This window comes from Pelodiscus sinensis, chromosome 33, assembly GCF_049634645.1.
Source record: "Pelodiscus sinensis isolate JC-2024 chromosome 33, ASM4963464v1, whole genome shotgun sequence".
In the NCBI taxonomy this organism is placed as follows: domain Eukaryota; kingdom Metazoa; phylum Chordata; order Testudines; family Trionychidae; genus Pelodiscus; species Pelodiscus sinensis.
The window spans coordinates 8,727,128-8,748,215 of record NC_134743.1 but is presented as its reverse complement, the minus strand read 5'-3'; the positions used below and the strand labels follow the sequence as shown (position 1 = coordinate 8,748,215).

At 52.6% G+C, this 21,088-nt stretch overlaps 1 protein-coding gene and 1 long non-coding RNA gene across 2 annotated transcripts in view; one reads left to right on the top strand and one right to left on the bottom strand.

The window, feature by feature from the left end:
* The window catches only part of LOC142823356 (uncharacterized), a 911,743-nt gene that overhangs the window by 379,626 nt on the left and 511,029 nt on the right, over positions 1-21,088 (top strand). The window lies entirely within an intron of this gene.
* Positions 2,752-7,721, bottom strand: LOC142823421 (succinate dehydrogenase assembly factor 1, mitochondrial-like). The gene is made up of 3 exons (XM_075914448.1): positions 7,538-7,721; positions 5,047-5,164; positions 2,752-3,680 (listed from the first exon to the last, which is right to left on the bottom strand). The coding sequence occupies exons 2-3, from the start codon at positions 5,103-5,105 to the stop codon at positions 3,374-3,376; spliced, it is 366 nt and encodes a 121-aa protein (XP_075770563.1). The 5' UTR covers positions 5,106-5,164; positions 7,538-7,721; the 3' UTR covers positions 2,752-3,373.

The following is a 21,088-nucleotide window of genomic DNA, read 5'->3' as shown; positions in this document are numbered from 1 at the left end:
AGGGGGCTTAGTCATCGTCGGGAGAGGAATAACTCCTGTGCAAGGAGCCCTGTTCTCTGATGCTTTACTGCAAATTTACTTCTGCAAGAACACACGTAGAGTGTAGACGCGCCACAAGTTTTTTCGCAAGAACACGCAAAAACAAGCCATGTGGATGTTTTCTTTTTAGGCAAAAGCCCCTTTTTGCACAAGATTGGTCGGCCTTTTTGCAGGCATAGGGATCTTGTGGGAAAAGGGGGTTTTTTGCACAAAAAGTAAACATCCACACGGCTTGGTTTTGCGCACAAACCCCGAGCACAAAAACGGATCGGCAGAAAATATGCAAATGACATTGCGTGTCATAGAGTCCCTCGTTAGCATATTTGTTGCCAAAAAAACTCGTTGTGTAGACGTAGCCTAGGAGAGAAGCGATCTCAGACACAAAGCCCTTCAGTAAGAGGGCATAGCCCTGGGGCGTGGTAGGAGACGTACGGCAGACATGGGAGGTCACTCTCCTAGCTATTTGGCGCGGAGGAGGCCTCAGCTGGAGCACTGTGTCCAGATCTCAGGGCCATGCTTTAGGAGAGAGAGTCCAGAGGGGAACTATGAAAAGGGATTAGGGACGTTAGATATTCACTGAGTAGTCAATTAACCTCATGATTTCTTATCGGTTACTTGACTTTTCGATAGTCCCCAGGGGCCAGCTGTCTCAGTCCTGGCTCGCGCTGGGTGCGGGACCTACCCCCTCTGCGGCTCTGCATTTACAGTGTGTTAGGAGCCAGGCAGGCAGGCAGCCTCGCTCAGTTCCAGTTTGCCCCAGGTCCAGAAGCTCAGACCCAGCCCCCAGGCAAGGGCTGCTGCCAGCTTGTGCTGCTGCCTCTGATACAGAGGCAGCAGTACGGAGTGCCAGGAGGGAACTGGTCTAAAAAGCACCTCCCCTTGCGACCTGGCTGCCTGTCATCCCACGCTGCTGCCTCCGTTTTTGGCGAGAGAGAGCCGCCTGTCTTGAGACACCGGTGGGGAGTCGGATTTTCAAAAGGCAGGTCTCTGTCCTTTGTGAGCCTTCCAAAGCGCTTCGGTGGGGGGAGGGGCAGGAAGGCGGACGACACTCAGGAATTGTAGCACCCAAATCCACGGAGTGTTTCGCCAGCACCTCCTGCAACAGAGCCCAATCCCTGACAGGCTTTTAGGCAAGATAGATCATTTGAAAAAATGACAGACACAGGGTTTTCCGTCACCGCTCTCCCTTTCTTTTATTTCCCTGGGCTAACTGGCTTGTTCCTCTTTGGCTAAGGATGGAAGGGTATGTCTACACTACAATGTTAGTTCGAACTAACGGACGTTAGTTCGAACTAACATTCATAGCCGCTACACTAGCGCTCCGCTAGTTCGAATTTGAATCGAACTAGCGGAGCGCTTAATTCGAACTAGGAAAACCTCATTTTACGAGGCTTAAGCCTAGTTCGAACTTACTAGTTCGAATTAAGGGCTGTGTAGCCCCTTAATTCGAACGAGTGGGAGGCTAGCCCTCCCCAGGTTTCCCTGGTGGCCACTCTGGCCAACACCAGGGAAACTCTATGCCCCCCTCCCGGCCCCGGACCCCTTAAAGGGGCACGGGCTGGCTACGGTGCCCGTGCCAGGTGCAAGCCTGCCAGCACCCAGCCAGCAGACCCTGCACCTGGCACGGCACAGAGCCACCCACCCGATGTCCCCCAGCCCACCCCCTCTTCCCGGGACCAGGCTGGCGGCTCCCGGAAGCTTGCCCGGGACCGCAAGAGGCGGGTACATTCCTGGGCTAGTGCGGACATCGTGGACCTCGTCCACGATCTCCGCACTAGGCACAGGAAAGTGGCTGTCTAGGGCAGGAGAGCTGCCAGCCTGGCCACCCAGGAGCAGGTTTGCATGAAAATCAAGGGGGTCCACTGAGACCCCCGACCCTGAGCCCTGAGCTTACAATGGCCGTCCTGGGTCAGACCAAAGGTCCATCTAGCCCGGTAGCCTGTCTGCCGACAGCGGCCAACCCTAGGGACCGTGGAGGGGATGGACCAAAGACAGTGACCAAGCCATTTGTCTCGTGCCATCCCTCTCCAGCCTTGCACAAACTTTGGGCAGGGACACCACTCCTACCCCCTGGCTAAGACTACTCCATGGACCCAACCTCCATGACTTGATCTCCCTTCCCTTTAAACTCTGTTCTAGTTGTAGCCTTCACAGCCTCCTGCAGCAAGGAGTTCCACCGGTTAACTATTTGCTTTGTCAAGAAGAACAACTTTCTCTTACTAGTTTCAAGCCTGCTACCCAGTCCTTTCCTTTGGTGTCCTCTAGTCCTTCTTTATGGGAACTCAGGAAGAACTTTTCTGAATGCACCCTCTCCACCCAACCCCTGCTTTTAGAGACCTCTAGCCTGTCCCCCCTCCGTCTCCTCTTTTCTAAGCTGAACAGTCCCAGTCTCTGTAGCCTCTCTTCATCTGGGACCTGTTCCCAACCCCTTATCATGTTAGTTGCCCTCCCCTCTCCCAGCCTTAATCTTCCCCTCTCCCACCTCCTTTTCCCAGTCTCCCCCAGTTTTGTTCAATAAAGACAGAGTCAATGTTGGAAGAAACGTTATCTTTATTTTGTACATCAATAAGAAGGGGGGCTAGGGAAGGGTAAGTGGAAGGAGGTGAGGGAGGAATGGGGTACGAGCCCCCGATGGGGAGGACTGGGCTGGCTCTGCAGGCTTCTGGGGGTGGAAGCTATCCTGCAGCCCCCCGATTGCCCCCTCTCCCCAGATGGCAGCCTGCGGCAAGTGCAGCCGGGCTGATGGCTGAGTGGTGTGATGTGCCCAGTGTGGGTACTCCGGGCACTCCAAGCCAGGACTGGTTTTCAAGCGGGGCACCCCTTAGAACTGTCTGTCCGGGGTGGGGGTCGGGACCCTTTAAGCGCAGCCCTCGGCTAGCCTGAGACTGCATCTCCACGCTCTAAGTCCTCCTCTGATGCCCTGCTGGCACTGCTTCCGGCCATCCTTAAGCCCTGTTCAGAGTCCACTCAATGTGGACTTGCTAGTTCGAATTAGCAAAACTAGTTTTTAGTTCTAGACGCGTTAGTTCGAATTAGCTTAGTTCGAACTAGCGCTGTAGTGTAGACATACCCGAAGAGAGGAGCCAGCAGGGGTAGAATGAATTGTGTACCAGGTCCTGGAAACAAGAGCATCTCCTCCAGATCACCCATCCACACCTGAACTGTTTAAAAGCTTGGCTGCCAATAAAGACACCTTAGCTCAGCAAATGCCAAGCCAGGCACCTGTGTTTGGACACGAGGGGTGCACAGGGATGTGAGAACCAGGAAGGCTGATCTGTGAATTCACCCCCAACCGTCCCAGTACAAGACAGACGCCTGCGCCAACCAGCAGGGGTCACTGCTCCTCCGGTTTGGCTTGGACAAAGGTGCCCATCTGTTTGGTGTTCGCGTCTCGGAGCTGCGCCAGCTGCCTCTGGCCACGGCGGAGCAGATACTCGATGTGCATCACGTCGGCCCGGGGGATGCTGGCGTTCTTCCGGAACTCAGCCTGGATGCGAGGCAGGAATCCCGGCTTCTCCCGGCCGGTGCGCAGGAACTGCCTGTATAGGCTCAGGACGTGCTTCTGCAGCTTGCTATGCCGGGCCATGGTGCGCCTGGGGGGCCTGCCCAGGCCACGGGGGGCCAGCGCCACGAGGCAGGGGCTGGAAGTGAACAGAGGCGGAGATGTTAGAGCAGCATCTCATTCCCAGACGCGCCTGTGCGGGCAGTTCTGTGCCCTTTTCACCCCCACCTGCTAGGGTTACCAGATGGTTTAAAAAAAATACCGAACAGCAGGGGCCGGGGGGGGGGGGGGGGGCGGGACTGGCTGGAAGAGAGGGGGTGGGGGTGAACCGGCCGCCGGGAAGCAGGGCTGGCTGGGAGGGGGCTGGAGGGAGCGGGGCTGGCCGGGGGGCAACCAGCCGTCGGGAAGCGGGTCTAGTTGGGTTGAGGACCAAGAGGTGGGGGAACCGGCCGGCAGCGCTGCAGAGATGAACCAGAGCCTGGGTCGGATTCATCTTTGGTGGGCCCTGGCTCCTAGACCATAGACACACTCCCCCCCCCCACTCCCCCGGAGGCCCTAGGGAAAATGGCACCCCAGCCCTGTGGACATGGTGCCCTCTCTGTTTCCCTTGGCCCCGTAGGCACTAAGCTCCACTCCTGCCGCCCAACTACTACAAGGCCCGACGGATTTCTCTGTGGCCCCCGACCCAAAAAAGGATCCCCCCAGCCCTGTGTTAGGGGATAGAGGGAGTCTGGCTGGGATGTAAGTGCAAATAACTCTGCTCTTAGCAGCTCTGAACCGATGGGCTCTGCCCTGTGCCCCAACCAAGAACCCTAACATAAGAACGGCAGTACTGGGTAGCCTGTCTGCTGACAGTGGCCAGCACCAGGTGCCCCAAAGAGGGTTGACCAAAGACAATGATCAAGCGATTTGTCTCCTGCCATCCTTCTCCAGCCTTCCACAAACAGAGGCCAGGGACACTATTTCTATCTCCTGGCTAATGGCCTTTTATGGACCTAACCTCCGTGAAATTATCTAGCTTCTCTTTAAATCCTGTTATAGTTCTAGCCTTCACAGTCTCCTCTGGCAAGGAGTTCCACAGGTTGTCTACACCCTGTGTGAAGAAGAACTTTCTTTTATTAGTTTTAAACCTGCTACCCATTAACTTCATTTGGTGTCCTCTAGTTCTTCTATTATGGGAACTAATAAATCACTTTTTTTGATTCACCCTCTCCACACCACTCATGTTTTTATAGACCTCTATCATATCCCCCCTCAATCTCCTCTTTTCTAAACTGAAAAGTCCCATCGCTTTAACCTCTCTTCATATGGGACCCGTTTCAAACCCCTAATCATGTTAGTTGCCCTTTTCTGAACCCTTTCCAAGGCCAAAATATCTGTTTTGAGGTGAGGAGACCACATCTGTACACAGTATTCAAGATGTTGGTGTCCCATAGTTTTATACAGGGGCACCCTGAGTTACCAAACCACATGGCAGTGCCCATTAAAAACCCACCAGGACTTACCCAGCGTTTATATGCAGAGGTCCCGCACCAGCGGCAATCTGCACTGGACAGGAAACCATCCGCCCAGCACGCGCGGGAAATCACAGGAACCCAGCCTGGACGGTCCGATGCCCCAGCCCTGACAGAAGAAAATCAAGGTGTGCTTGAAGTGCCACGCCCACCATCCCTTGGTCCTCTGGGGCATTCGGCACATCCTGCTGGGTGAAAGGGCCGGTCACAGCTCCAGGGTCTGTCACACTTCAGGGCCTTTGGCAGCTCCTATTCACCGGGGTCAGGCAGATAATCGCCCCGAGCTTTCCCAGCACTTTTCAGCATCAGCTCTCAAAGGGGGGCAGCGTGACCCCCATGGGAGCAGGGGAATGTAAAAGAAGGAATGGGGCAGGGCGGGGCAGGCAGCCAACGGCTTCTCCTAATTCAGTGGTCCCCAACCATTTGAGGTTGCCGGGCGCCAAGGGGTGTGGCTGTTTGCCCGCAGGGCGCCCTGGCGCGGGGACCCCCATTGTGCACCTGGGGGTGGGGACCCCCCCATAGCCACATTGCCGGGCGGGGCCCCCCCATAGCCACATTCCCAGGGCCGCCCCCCCCCCCACAAGCACCGCACGCCCAGGGCCGGGCCCCCCGCCAAGCACCGCGCACCCGGGACCGGCGCTCTCCCCCCAAGCACCGCGTGCCCGGGGCCGGCGCACCCTGCAAGTGCCACGCGCCCGGGGCCTGCGCTGGCGCTGACACTCTCCCCCCACCAAGCACCGCGCGCCCGGGGCCGGCGCTCTCCAAGCGCTGTGCGCCCAGGGCTGGCGCACCCTGCAAGTGCCGCACGCCCGGAGCCTGCGCTCCCCCCATGCGCCACGTGGCCATAGCGCGGGCAGCCAATCTGCGGCGCCCCCGGGGCCGGCGCTCACCGTGCACCATGCGCCCGGGGCCAGCTCCGGCACCGCACATGCGCCACGTGCCCGGGGCCAGGCCAGCCCTGAGCACTTGGCGGGCGCATACAAATGCGGGCACCATGTTGGGGACCACTGTCCTAATGTTAGCAGTGGGGACACCAAGTTCGGAAGTGAATGGTTAACCAGTAAGCCGGTTATGGTTAACCAGAGGGGGCTGGAGCAGCCCTCCACCAGCCATAGGCAGAGGGCACTCTGGCACGCCACGGGTAGGGTTGCTCAGCAGTCACAGCAGTGTGCCAAGGGGGTAGGTGTGTGGGCTGCTCCAAGCCCATCTTTAACACGTCCTACGTGTCCCATTTAATCGGTTAACTGGTTCAACATATTGTTTAACTGGTTAGCTAATTAAATGAGATTTTACATCCCTGGCACCAAGGTGGCTAAAAGTAGGGTTGAATTGGGACTAGAAATTCCAGGATTTTGACTTTTTTTTCCTGATCACACACAGTTCTGCAAATAAATTCACGTTTTGTTTAGATTTTGACTTTTTTTAAATGTAGTACGGTGGATTACGGAAGATAAACTTTAAAGAGACCAAACAAAGAGTCATTTCAGGAATGGAAAACTACATTTTAATGTTCTGAAATGGTGGAGTTTTCCCCTTCCAAACAAAAGGTCACTAAAATCAGCATTTTCCAATGGAAAAACATCCCCTCAGAAAACTTCCTTCCAGCTCTAGTTAAAACGGACGTATTTTGAAGTGTATAATCAACCTCTGGAACTCACTGCAAAAGGATATTAATGATGGTGAAGGAAAGGGGAGGGAATCATAGAATCATAGAGCTGGAAGAGACCTCAGAAGGTCATCAAATCCAGCCCCCTGCTCTAGGCAGGACCAATCCCAACTAAATCAACCCGGCCAGGGCTTTGTCAAGCTGAGACTTAAACACCCGCTGTGTACAGCCTGTCTGATCCCTTCTGGGGAAGCATGGGTGGGAAGAAAGAATTAGACAGGGTAAAACAAACTCGTAGGTCTTGGTTGACTTCGTCCTGCTTCAGGGCAGGGCGCTAAACTTGGGGACTACTCTAGTCAGACCAACATTTCAATCAATCTTGGCAAGAAACAGGCAAAAAAAAACCCCCAACCCAAACCAGGGAGAAACACGTTCCTTGGTTTGTAAACACAGACACAGAGAACAGCTCCTTCCGTTAGGGGGGGTGGGAATAAAGAAAATAATCCCTCGCCCCCTCCCCTTCCTATTTGGTCCTAAAGGATGAAGATTTGTGCAGGCTGCGGGGGCAGGACTGATATTCAGGGAATGGGGAGCATGGGGGAGAAGGGGGCAGCTTGCTTACAATCCAGGGGCAACCCCGTGTCTCGGGGCTGGCCCAGCAGAGGCGGGATTTCTGCAGCGCAGGGGGACACGAGGTGAAACAAGCAGCGACTCGGCCGATTGGGGCTTGTTATTGTAGGGTCGCATTGAAGCAGACACTGGCACCAGCGTCGCCTCCAAGAGCGAGGGGAGTGCGCGGCCTGGTAACCCCGGACGGACCCGGACCTGGACCCCCCTGCGCTGGGGGGCCAGGAGTCACCGCCCCCCGCCCCTCACCTCCGCCTCCTGCCTGCTCGCAGCTCCCGGGCCCGCGGCAGCAGCTGTGCCAGCCGGCTCCGAATGTTGAAACACCAGCAACATTAGCCCTCGCTTCCCATTGGCTGGAGGGCCCCAGGGGCGGGCGCAGGAAAGGGGAAGCTCCGCCCTTCGAGGGCCACGTGGGCCGGCAGTGGAAGTTGCAAGTCAGCTGGAGGAGAGAGGGGCCCGGCCCGGCCTGCGCACGTGGCTTTCACCGCAGCGCTCACCTGCCCTCACGCCCCACGCTCCTGCTTTTCCCTCCCTGCGTTGTTCGACCCAACCCTCACCCAGGCATCCACCCAGTTCACCCCGATTCTCACCCCTTTTTAAACTTGTTCCTAAGAAACCCCGATCGGTTCCTGGGAAATTCCCAACAACTCTTATCAGTGGTGCCTGTTACATACCAGCTGGGTTTTCCCTTTGATATTTACATACCCCCTGCCTCCTTTTTTCGCCCCTCCCATTTTTTCCTCCCCTGTTCATTTTGGTTCTGGACATACAACACTCCAGTCGTCTGAAGAAGTGGGCTATGCCCAGGAAAGCTCATGATCCCATTGACACGGTTTGTTAATCTTTAAGGTGACTATATGTTGTGTTTTAAGTTTTTCCTGTTACAGACTCACTCAGCTACCCCTCTGAAACTCGTGGGCTCTGTCTACACTGCAGGCTTCTTGCACAAGAACTGTTTTGCAGAAGAGTTCTTGTGCAAAAGGTCTTCCATACGAGCGCGTCCACACTGCCATGTGCTTTTGCAGAAGAGATGTGCTTTTGCACAAGAGCATCCATGGCAGTGTCGACACTCTCTTGCACAAGAAAGCTCTGATGGCCATTTTAGCCGTAGGGGTTTTTTGCGCAAGAAATTCATGTTGCCTGTCTACACTGCCGCCTTCTGGAAGAGCTCTTGTGCAAGAGGGCTTATTCCTCGTGGGGAGAGGAATAACTCTTCCGGAAGAAGCCCTGTTTGCTGATGCTGTACTGTAATACTTGTGCAAAAACACGCACGCAGTGTAGACACTCTGCAAGTTTTTGCGCAAGAACAGCTGTTCTTGTGCAAAAAGCCTGCAGTGTAGACATAGCCTTAGAGGGGCAACCCCAACAGTCATTACTAACAAGGAGTCCTGTGGCACCTTGAAGATTTATTTGGGCATCAGCTGTTGCGGAGGAAAAGCAGGTCCAAGTGTTTTTTACCCCTGGAAGCGGATGCCCAAATACACGTGTTAGTCTTTAAGGTGCCCCAGGGTGCCTCTGTTTAAACAAGTGGAAGAGAAGGGCCTGTGTGCACCTCATAGGATGCCAGGCTAGACTGAAGATCACAATGGCCCTCTCTGGCCTGGAAGTTAATGAATGGTTACATCTGGCCAGGCTGCCTCTCTTTATGCTTGCATTAACTAACTGGGTTATTTGCAGGTGTTGTACTCAGTCCAGCTGTGTCGGAGCGCCTGCTGCTGGAGGAGAACGCAAAAGTTCTGTTACCTGGTTTGTAAGTCTGGAGCCTTCTCTACTGCATGAGGTACAAGCCACCTGGCTCTTCGCTAAAGTTGCAGAGCCGAGTCACTATCGCTGGATGTGGTCTCCGTGCCCAGAGTCCCCAGAGACCACAAACCAGATAAGATTCGAAATCGCCCAAGCAGATTTTTTGCGTAACAACATGCAATAATAGTTGCCAGCGAACAGACTCAGCGCTGCGCCGCTACACTTTATGGAAGCCGTGGCAATGTCCTAACACCCACTGAGCACCATCCAGTGCCCCCACACAGTCAGCTGGTGAACACCATTTGAGGTGAACTTTTATACATTCCTGATGTATCAGGTTGCTACCCCCTGTTACCTGGTTACCGTCCCTTACCTTGCAGAAGGGGGCTTACTTCCTAGTCTTCATACTGTCAACTTACTATCTGTTATGCTGTCAACTTTGACCTGGTCCTGAACATAGGTCGGTATGTACTTTATTTGTGGGAGGTAAATGGTACCAAGATGTTCCTTAGGACAATCCACAGAACTACAGACCGGTCAGCCTTACCTCACTCCCTGGAAAAATCATGGAGGGGATCCTCAAGGAATCCATTTTGAAGCACTTAGAATAAGGAAAGGGATCAGGAGCAGTCATCCTGGATTCACCAAGGGCAAGTCATGCTTGACCAACCTGATTGCTTTCTATGACGAGGTAACTGGCTCTGTGGACATGGGGAATTCAGTGGATGTGATATACCTGGACTTATTCTTGCCAGCAAGTTAAGGAAGTATGGATTGGATTAATGGACTGTAAGATGGATAGAAATTGGGCTAGACCGTTGGGCTCAATGGGTAGTGATCAACAGCTCGATGTCGGACTGGCGGTCAGTTTCAAGCAGAGTACCTCAAAGACCGGTTCTACGGTCGGTTTTGTTCAACATCTTTATTAATGACTGGATGAGGGGATGGATTGCACCCTCAGCAAGTTTGCCTATGTCACTAAGCTAGGGGGAAAGGTAGATACATTGGAGGGTAGGGTATATGGTGCAGAGTGTCCAAGACATATTGGAGGATTGGGCCAAAAGAAATCTGATGAGGTTCAACAAGGACAAGTGCAGAGTCCTGCACTTGAATGGAAGAATCCCAAGAATTGTTATAGGCTGGGACCGACTGGCTAAGTAGCAGTTCTGCAGAAAAGGACCTGGGGGTTACAGTGGATGAGAAGCTGGATATGAGTCAACAGTGTGCCCTTGTAGCCAAGAAGGCTAATGGCATATTAGGGTGCATTAGGAGGAACATTGCCAGCAGATCTAGGGAAGTGATTATTCCCCTTTATTGGGATGTGGTGAGGCCACGTCTGGAGTATTGTGTCCAGTTCTGGGCCCCCCACTACAGGAAGGATGTGGACGCATTGGAGAGGGTCCAGTGGAGGGCAACAAAAATTATTAGGAGGCTGGAGCACATGACTTAGGAGAGGCTGAGGGAGTTGGGCTTGTTTAGTCTGCAGAAGAATGACGGGGGATTTGATAGCAGCCTTTAACTATCTGAAGGGAGGTTCCAAAGAGGATGGAGAGAGGCTGTTCACAGTGGTGACGATGGCAGAACGAGGAGTGATGGTCTCAAGGTGCAGTGGGGGAGGTGTAGGTTGGATATTAGGAAAAACTCTTTCCCTAAGAGAATGGGGAAGCACTGGAATGGGCTAACTAGGGAGATGGTGGAATCTCCATCCCTAGAGGTTTTTAAGTCCTGGTTTGACACAGACCTGGTTGGGATGATTGAGTTGGGATTGGTCCTGCTTTTGGGCAGGGGGCTGCACTCGATGACTCCTGAGGTCTCTTCCAGCCCTGGGATTCTATGATTCTAAGGCAAGGGACTTCTTTTATTTGAGAGCCCCAATTCCTTCAACAGCAGTATAGGTCTAATCCATGGAGCTCCTGAAGAGCAGCTCTGCATCCCTTTCTATGGCAGCCCAACTGTCCTTGGAACTGGTCAGACCAGTGTGACATCCCCCTGTGTAGGCATAATGAGCTAACGTGTCCTTCACTCCCATGCACCAACTTTGCCACTTATCAACTATGTTTTTAATTTGTTCCAAGGGAAAGCTGAATGAAGCCAAAATTAATGAGTGTTTTAACTTGTAACAAAATACAGGACTGTGTAGCACTTTAAAGACTAACAAGATGATTTATTAGATGATGAGCTTTCGTGGGCCAGACCCACTTCCTCAGATCCACTATTTGATCTGAGGAAGTGGGTCTGGCCCACGAAAGCTCATCATCTAATAAACCATCTTGTTAGTCTTTAAAGTGCTACATAGTCCTGGATTTCGTTTCAGCTACACCAGACTAACACGGCTACATTTCTATCACTGTTCTAACTTGTGTTTCTGTTCCCAGGAAATGTTGAAACGGTAGATTCCTAGGGACTGTCAAGTAGAAAGATTGACCCAAATTAGTTACTTGTTTACTTTCTTTGGCTCCACTGGAATCTTACAACAGGGATTAACTAGCTCCATTCATATCTATAATTAACACAAACAAAATCTATGTTTAGTGACAGGTAAGGTTTCCTGAGCACATGTCTAACAATCCAGACATTTAAAATCAGAAGTTAGTGGAAGGAGGCTGAAAAAGGTGAGGCTTTCGAGAGAAAAATTGCCCGAGAAAGGGTTATTTTGAACTCCAATTTACTCTGTATCAACCCATTTTTCCATTAAACCAACCTAAAGTACTATAAATAGCACTCAAAGTTTATGGGAAAAAAGGGAGGATGCGAGTTATGAAAAAGCAAACAGTTGATAGGAGAAGCTAAAATTGGGGGGAAAAATCTATAACCAGTAACATAAAGGATAATTAGGAAATGTTTAAATATATCGGGAACAAAAGAAATCAGAGGAATGGTAAAGATCCATTACTGTATAAGGCTGGTCAAATTGCCAATCATGATGAAAAAAAGAAACTTCAGCAACCTGCTTGGAATTTAATGCGTTGAACTACACACAAGCCATAAAGATTGGATGTCTTTCTAAAACATATGTGGTAGCTCAACCGAGGGATGTTAAATTGCGCTTAATCAGCTAATCCAGTAGTTGGTGGAATTTCCATCGACTACTCAATTAGTCAATAAGGGTATGTCTACATTAGCTCGTTAATTTGAGCTAGGTAGGCAAAGCAGGCAACCGGAGTTGTAAATGAAGCCCGGGATTTAAATAGCCCAGGCTTTATTTGCATGTTCCCGTCCGGTCGCCATTTTGAAATTCCACTAGCCCGAAGTAACTGCCGCTCGGCTATAGAATGAGATGTAACAGTTAATTCGAACTAAGGACTTAGTTCGAGTTACCGTTTCATTGCCACATGTAGCCGGCAGGAAGGGACCTCGAGAGGTCGAGTCCAGTCCCCTGCCCTCATGGCAGGACCCAGTACTGTCTAGACGAGTGTTTCTTAAACTTTTTAAGACCGAGGAACACCAAACAATTTTTTTTTTTAATGAGGATTTTTTGTTGACTCCTGAGGTCTCTTCCATTTATAGGATTCTATAAATGTGCTTGGTACCTGTGCCTGGACCTTTATGCTTGATCTGGCTTATACTATTTCTCTTTCCTGCCTGCGGTTCCACTGAGCCAAAGTCTTGCTTCCTAGATTTCAGGCCTGTTGCTGTTTTTATGTTACCGGCCTTTATTCGGGCCTGCTGATTTTATGTTACCAACCCGCAACTTACTACAGAGGCAACTGAGTCCCAAATAGGAGGAGCAGCTTGTTCAAAAACACAGCAAGCCAGTGGCAGCGCTAGGAATAGGACCCGTATGTCCCAACTCCCTGTCCCCTGCTGTACTAACCAGACCAAAATACTTTGACCACCAGGGTCTGAAGCCCCACAGACAGGGGCCACGGATGGGGAGGGGGAGAGGCAAAGGGGGCAGTTGTCTCGGGAGCTGATGATTTAAAAGGGTCCAGGCCTCTGGGTCACTGTATCGACTATTATGGCAGCCGCCACTGCCAGAGACCCGGGCAAATGAAATCAATCCTAGAGCTCTGTCTGGTGCAAGGTGGGTGGTGCTAAGGCCTGAATGGCCCTCGCCTTGCCCCTCCTACCTTTAGCTTTGCCCCTTTGAGGGGGTCTAGAGCCTTGCCCCTTTGAGGGGGTCTTGAGCCGACCCCCTCCCATACATTACCCAGGGCCCGACAACGTCTGTCACCAGCCCCGTTGACATGAATGTGCCCCAAATCCCTCAGACCCAGTACAGTCCCCCCCCTCCTCCCCCCCCCCCCCCCCCCCCCGGATCCTTAATTCTTCTCTTGTCATCTGATTGCTTCAAGCATTGTTACAGGCTGGGGACCGACTGGCTAAGCAGCAGTTCAGCAGAAAAGGACCTGGGGATTACAGTGGATGAGAAGCCGGAGATGAGTCAACAGGGTGGCCTTGTAGCCAAGAAGGCTAATGGCATATTAGGGGGCATTAGGAGGAGCATTGCCTGCAGATCCAGAGAAGTGATTATTCCCCTTTATTCGGCTCTGGTGAGGCCACATCTGGAGTATTGTGTCCAGTTCTGGGCCCCCAACTACAGGAAGGATGGGGACGCATTGGAGGGGGTCCAGGGGAGCTTGACCAAAATGATTCGGGGTATGGAGCACATGACCTATGAGGAGAAACTGGGGGATTTGGGTTTGTTTAGCCTGCAGAAGCAAAGAGTGAGGGGGGATTTGATAGCAGCCTTCAACTTCCTGAAGGGAGGTTCGAAAGAGGATGGAGAGAGGCTGTTCTCAGTAGTGAGGGATGGCAGAACACGGAACAGTGGTCTCAGGTTACAGCGGGGGAGGTCTAGGTTGGATATTAAGAAAAACTATTTCCCTAGGAGGGTGGGGAAGCGCTGGGCTGGGTTCCCTAGGGAGGTGGTGGAATCTCCATCCCTAGAGGTTTTTAAGTCTCGGTTTGACAAAGCCCTGGCTGGGATGATTGAGTTGGGATTGGTCCTGCCTTGGGCAGGGGGCTGGACTTGATGACTCCTGAGGTCTTTTCCAACTCTAGGATTCTATGATTCATCCGTGCGATGTCACTGGAGACGCAGGGAGGTACACTGTGGGCGAAAGCCCCGATCTTGCTTCTGGTTTTGTACAGGCGGCCGTGAAAGTAACTTTACAGTTTCTCACAGGTACTGTCCTGTTGCAGCCCAGGTCTTTGCAGTTCTTGCTGGAGCTGCGCACCAGGGCACTTTCACCTCTGTGTTCAGGATTCAGAGTTATCTCTTTTCCCAAAGATCTTCCCTGGAGCTGTTCAGAGAGAGCTTGCTCCCTCTCGCCACAGTCTCTCTTAAGGCAACCATGTTCTTCAGAGCCTCTGGCCTGACGTGGAACGGGACGGGGGACACCACAGAAGAGGCCAAATTCGCCGGGGGAAACACTCCAAGGAAATGGATGCTAAAGAGGGTCCATTCGCCAAGACTCATGTGCAGGGCCTCTTTGATTTCAGTGTTGTCACTATAGACCAGCGCGCGCCCGTTGAGATTATGGTCCCTGAGCCTCTGTTTGTACAGCGGGACGTTTTCCTCCTTCAAGCCGATTGTGTCCATCTGGAAGAGAAGTGGGAGCACCCGTTAGTGCCGTGCATCTACTGAACAGGTCGCCAAACACGTTTTTAGGAAGGGTCCGCTATAGCTCCCGAGAGGAACCTGTCTGGGCTTGCTCAGATTCTAGCAAACAAGGCGGGCCGGCCGGCTGTGGGGCCAGGTATGGTACCCTGCACACCCCACTGCCGTGTGCTTGGATTCTGCTAGGGGCACCGCTGAGCAAGTTGGCACGGCAGGGGAAATAGCATGCTCTCTGCAGGCAAAAGCTAGCAATGCAGGGACCACTGGAGGGGTGTGTTGAAATGAAGAGGGAAGGTTTCCTGACCCTGCTTGTAGGCTGGAGGGAAGCATGCAGTCAGCCTGACGGGGGTGGAGTTGGGCCTCTCGACCTAAGGCTATATCTACACTGCGGGCCTTTGCAGGCAGAGAGTATGCTAATGAAGCACTCGTTAGCAACTTCTTGTGCTTCATTAGGGGTGTGTCTGGACTACATGCCTCCGTCGACGGAGGCATGTAGATTAGACAGATCGGCAGAGGGAAATGAAGCCACGATTAAAATAATCGCGGCTTCATTTAAATTTAAATGGCTGCCCTGCTCTGCCGATCAGCTGTTTGTCGGCAGATCGGGGCAGTCGGGATGTTCCCCTGTCGACAGAAAACCCTTTTGTCGACCGCCCCGGTAAACCTCATCCCACGAGGCATAACGGGGCGGTCGACAAAAGGGTTTTCTGTCGACAGGGGAACGTCCAGACTGCCCCGATCTGCCGACAAACAGCTGATCGGCAGAGCAGGGCAGCCATTTAAATTTAAATGAAGCCGCGATTATTTTAATCGCGGCTTCATTTCCCTCTGCCGATCTGTCTAATCTACATGGCTCCGTCGACGGAGGCATGTAGTCTAGACACACCCTAGCATGCTCTCTGCAGGCAAAAGCTAGCAGTGTAGACATAGCCTCAGGGTTCTTGTGTGTTATTCTGGATAAGGGGTATTACACTGCAGGCCTCCAGCAAGAGTATTTATGTTTTTGCCTCTCTTCTCTCTGGAGTGCATAACAGACAGCTACGGGTCTCCCAGTCTTAAAACCGACCAAAGTCATTTCAGAGCGTAAAGGATGAACCCGGGGAGAGCCAGCCAATGGCTTCGGGGTTGGAGGAAAGAGCTCCAAGGAACCGAGTTGTTCCAAGAAGAAATGTTTTGTGCAAACCAAGAGTCAGGAGCAGCAGAAAGTGGGGGAACTAGCAGAGCCCGGACTGTGGCCTTGCCCCCTACATCACCCTTTCCCCCTCATCCTCACTCTGCCCATTCCCTCTCATGTGCCCCCCCTACTCCTGAGGCCTCAAACCCACACTGTGCCTTCCCCGAAAGCCCCCATCCCACACCGCCTGTTCCCCTCAACATCCTACCCCCACTAGTTCTCGCTCCTCTCCCTCCAGTTATGCACCAGTTATGTGGGACAGTTTTCTCCCAGCTCTGGGGCCCGTAGTCAGGGCTGTCCCTAGGCCCATGGGAAATATGTAGCTGCATAGGGCACCGGAAAATTTGGGCACCAAATTTTTGAGTTCCCCAATGCAGCAGCCATGTGTTCTTGTATGTCTGAGGATATGCCTCTGCCGGTTCATCTCTGGGGACGCTGTGTCCTGTCTGCTGCAGGGCTTTTCCCTTCGCCCTCCCCCACGTGCTCCTCTCAGCTGGCAGTGTAATCCACACGCCTAGTGTGTGTGGTTCACTGTCCCTTCGTGTGGCAATTGGACCTCTTACAGCCAGAGATAAGAACAAGGGAGCTCTACATCCTAAGCTGGGAGCCAGCTGCCTTCATGGCTCCAGCTGTCGAGGCCTCTAGGGGTGTGTCTAAACTACATGGCTCCATCGATGGAGCCATGTAGAAGAGGCTGATCGGCAGAGGGAAATGAAGCCGCGATTTAAATAATCGCGGCTTCATTTAAATTTAAATGGCTGCTGCGCTCTGCCGACCAGCTGATGATCAGCTGTTTGTCGGCAGATCGGGGCAGTGTGGACGCTCCCGTCGACATGAAAGCCCTTTGTCGACCTCCCCCTGATGCCTCGTGGGATGAGGTTTACCGGGGAGGTCGACAAAGGGCTTTCACGTCGACGGGGAAGCGTCCAGACTGCCCCGATCTGCCGACAAACAGCTGATCATCAGCTGGTCGGCAGAGCGCGGCAGCCATTTAAATTTAAATGAAGCCACGATTATTTAAATCGCAGCTTCATTTCCCTCTGCCAATCAGCCTCATCTACATGGCTCTGTCGACGGAGCCATGTAGTTTAGACACACTCCTAGAGGGCCTAGGTTCAAATCTGCTACGGGGTTCAAATCAGCAGCAGCAGCAAGCTAGCAATCAGAGAGGATCTGCAACTCTGCTCTAGTTCCTGAGCCCTGCTTGGGGTAGGGAGGTAGTAGGAACGACCAGACCTCCAGCAGAAGCTGCATGAGGGGAAAAGGCCCAGGCAATCCTGCAGAAGGGCCCTCAATTATTCAGGGCCCCACGATTTGCAAAGATGGCTCTGCCTGTAGCCATCATCTGTGGGCAGCTGCTGTCACATGAATGACATGCTTCTTGCGATGAAGAGGCATGGACATTCTATCGACAGCTGGCCCTGCTCGAAGGAAGGAAACCCAAGGGTGACCCACCTCTCGGCAGACATCCTCCACCGTCATACCCAGCAGAGTGCAGGCGCTGAGCTTGTCGAATTTCTTTGTCCGTTTCAGTCTGTGGCTGCCACGTTGCAGCTCCATCTGTCTTTTCAGGGATGGGTCCAAATTGACCGTGAAGGGGAGGTAGAAGAGGGCCTCCTCCACCCGAAACCTGCCGCACAGGAAAGTGTGGAACAGCTCGGGATCCTGGTCCAGTTCCAGCAGCTTTTCCATCTGGCCTTTCAGCATGTCCAGCTCTTCCATGTACTTCTCGTAGACCTCCCACAGAGACATGTCGGGGCGGAGCGAGCTTCCATGGCAGCTGCCCATTCGGCTCCTCTGCTCCTCATCCTCGATGCACTGCAAGAGCCAGCTCAGACGGCACGGCCACTGGTTGGCAAGGAGCACCCATTCCACCACCTTCTTCGGACACACTTCATCCTTGGGGATGTTACTCGCCAGCAGCCTGATGGTGATGGTGACGGTGTTCACGATGCGCCGCATCTGCACCACGTTGTCTGTCATGAATTCCTTCAAGGCGTCATCCAGGAGGTAGTCGAAAGCATCTTGAATGAGGTCTTTGGCTCGGATACCTTTCCCGCAGCTGCCGGTTCCCAGCGCTGGGGTTCCAACCATGAGAGGTATCTGGCTGTCCTCTGCAAGTGGATTCTGGGCATCGTGGTTGGCCGAATGGTAGCGAGAGATGTTGAGGAAGTCAGAGCTGGCTTCCATCTTGCCATCCTGCCGGAAGCCGACCTCTGCCTCTAGCTGCTCCTTGCGCGCGATGATATTCCTGATCAGCCTCCGCTTGGTGTCGCAGTCCATCCGAGGGACAGAGAAGGGCAGGGTGACGATGCGGTTTAAGAACTCGTAGCCGTTGTTGGCCATACCTCTCCTATACTTGGAGCTTTCCACGCAGTCGACAATGATGCTGGAGTCAACAGCCAGGATGGAGATGAAAGGGGCGTCATCGTCTGAGAGGAGAATGTTCATGGCATCAAGGACGCCCACCACCTTGTCAGGGCTGCATGTATCCAAGTGGGTGATCTCCAGCACCACCCGCAGCTTCCGCCGCTGGAAGATCTCCATGTACTTCAGGAACCCAGTGATTGTCCTGACTTCGCTTTTCACGAAGCTCATGAAGCCCAGCTGTGCGCTGAGAGCCGTCTGGTTCATCTGTCTCTCCAGCTGGCTCTTCTGGGTGACAATAATGTTTCGTACCACTGTGATAGTGAGCCGTATGGCAGCTGCTGCAGAGACGCTGACAGCCGTCACCCCAATGCCTTCCACGACAGCTATGGCGTCTCCCGAGGCATCCCCGATGGGGATCCCAAACACTAGGAGGAGACCACCCACCCCAATAGCTACCATGATCAAAAGGATCACAGCCACCCACAGCGGGAGGAAGAGGAACTTCTTGCTAACCCATTCCTGATCCCCTGGTCTTTCGATGATGCTACATTTCCTGTCTATGGTCCTGTAAATGCTCATGGGTAGGAGACCAAAGTGGCTTTCGATGCCGTCGCACAGTGTGGTAATGAGGCCTGCCCAGAGCTGGTCGCAGCCCGCGTACTCCCAGGCGCTGAAATGGATGAAGACGTGTTTCACGTTCCTTCTCCACTTCTGCTGCTCCGTCAGGACCGGCCGGTAGAAGATCATGAGTAACAGGAGCTTGAGTAGATCCCGGCCAGTGTTGTCACGCTGCATCTTCTGCGTCCGCTGAAATTCCTCCTGGTCTTTCTTCTTCGATTCGTTTTCCATGTTCTCTGAGATAAAAGAGGAAGATATGTTAGGTACCTGGCAGTGCCTTAAATCTCTCCTCCTGAAGGAAAATGCAGGACAATGTAGCACTTTAAAGACTAACAAGATGGTTTATTAGATGATGAGCTTTCGTGGGCCAGACCCACTTCCTCTGAGGAAGTGGGTCTGGCCCACGAAAGCTCATCATCTAATAAACCATCTTGTTAGTCTTTAAAGTGCTACATTGTCCTGCATTTTGCTTCAACTACCCCAGACTAACACGGCTACATTTCTATCACTATTCCTCCTGAAGGGTCTTCCAGCTTCACAATCCCTCCCTTCTGGGAAGCATTCAAGAATGGGTAGCTCTTGGCAAAGCCATCCTTAGGATTGATGGGATCCTACACCGTTCTATTAAACTGGTGCCCATCTGCCCAACAGCAGCCCAGATGGATGTTGAATTTTTAGCGATGTGATTTTATAATCCTCATCCACACACTAATAAACAAACACATTTTAAACTAAGGTCCTGTCGACTCTCACAGTAAATTCAGCAAACATTTAGCAGAGGTTGGCAAATGCCTGTTAAATGGCTTCATTACCATGTCGTCAATGTTCTGCCAGTAGCTCGAGCAGACTTTGTCACTTGTAAATTAACTAGATCTTCTAGAACTTCTGCTGCTGGAGGAAGCAGAGCCACAGACCATGGATAGGAAGAGGCAGGTGGGTGGAGTGGACATGAAAACCCAGTGCTGCTCCAAATTTTCAGGTCCCCTATGCGATTGCATAAACGGCAAATGAGTACGGGTGGCTCTGGCTCTTTGGAGATAGTTGTCATCCACTAATCCCCATCCCCACAAGGTTCCTTCCCCGTCTTACGTTCCCCGGGGCAGTACTCACCCTTGATTTTGTGTAAGAGCAGGTTTTTGCAATGTCCCCATGGTGCATAAAACCCAGCAGTCACTGGCGTGGGCACAGTGTACAGGGCCTTCGCTAAAGCGAGGCAGTAGATATCCTCCTTGGTCTGGAACCCTGCAACGGGGATGAGGTAAAACACGAAGACTAGCCTCACCGAGCACATCCGCAGTGGATGCTCAACAGTGTCTCTTCTAATATTTTTCGGTTCAAGGTACTAGGTACAAGGGGAGGGAGCAAACAAATGTCCGAAACCAGACAAGTTTATTTTAGGCTATAAATATTGGGGTGCCTGGCCTTACCCCCTTTGCATGGCCGAAGGGACAACAGAGACTTACTGACTGAATTGCTCCTCATCCTGGAGCACTTGAGTTGGTGCACGCGTAACCGCAAATCCAGGGCACTAGATCTGTGACTACACGGCTATAAACCTGGCCAAGTGCCTCTGTCACCAGACGGTGCCTGTGGTCGGTCTTTGTGCATAACAGCGAGATCTGCAGCAGGAGCAGGCTGTGTTACCTGCACTGACCACTGATAACACCAGAGCTCCAAGAACAGAAGCACTGAGCCACGCTGCTGAGGCAACCACATCACAGCTCTTAACACTAGGAGCCCGTAAGTACTCCTGTAGACCCTGCTTTCACTGGCATTAAGCCAAACAGCGTCCACAGAGCCCCCTGGCACTCCTGCGCCCTGCTGTGCAATGCAGAGGGAGAGATGGAGAAGAGAAAGGCCCACGTGTTCCTTTGCCCTGGCCCAGGCTAGCCTATGCCACTTCCCATGGTTCTGTGGGCCAGACTTGCAGGGCGGGGAAAAGAGATGTAGAGGTCATGGTGGGTAATCAGCAGAACATGAGCTCCCATTGTGGCATTGGGGCTTAAAAAGCTATTGTAATTCTGGGATGTATAAACAGGAAACGCTTGAGCAGGAGTAAAGAGGCTGTCTCGCTTCTGTGATGGATGGGAGGCCCACTGTTCTTTTCTGAACATCCCAGTATTCAGTGACTAAAGGGTTAAACCTAGCTAGCTAGAAAGTGTTGGCAGGGAGCCAGGAGCACCAGTGAGAAGAAAGAGTTCAGATCTGCATTAAAAGGGAATCTGTCTGCTGTTTTTCTTTGTGAGTTTAATCCTGGAGCTGTGGAAGGGGATGAGGGGGGGGATGAATTGAACTGGGCAGGGACATCATGCCTAAAAAAAAGAATACCTGG

What these genes read in the sequence shown, in the direction of transcription:
- LOC142823421 (XM_075914448.1), bottom strand. Translation starts at nt 5,105, where the DNA reads ATGGTTTCCTGTCCAGTGCAGATTGCCGCTGGTGCGGGACCTCTGCAT. An exon ending in CCTCTGCATATAAACGCTGG is followed by an intron (nt 3,681 to 5,046) that starts GTAAGTCCTGGT and finishes GTTCACTTCCAG; the next exon opens with CCCCTGCCTCGTGGCGCTGG.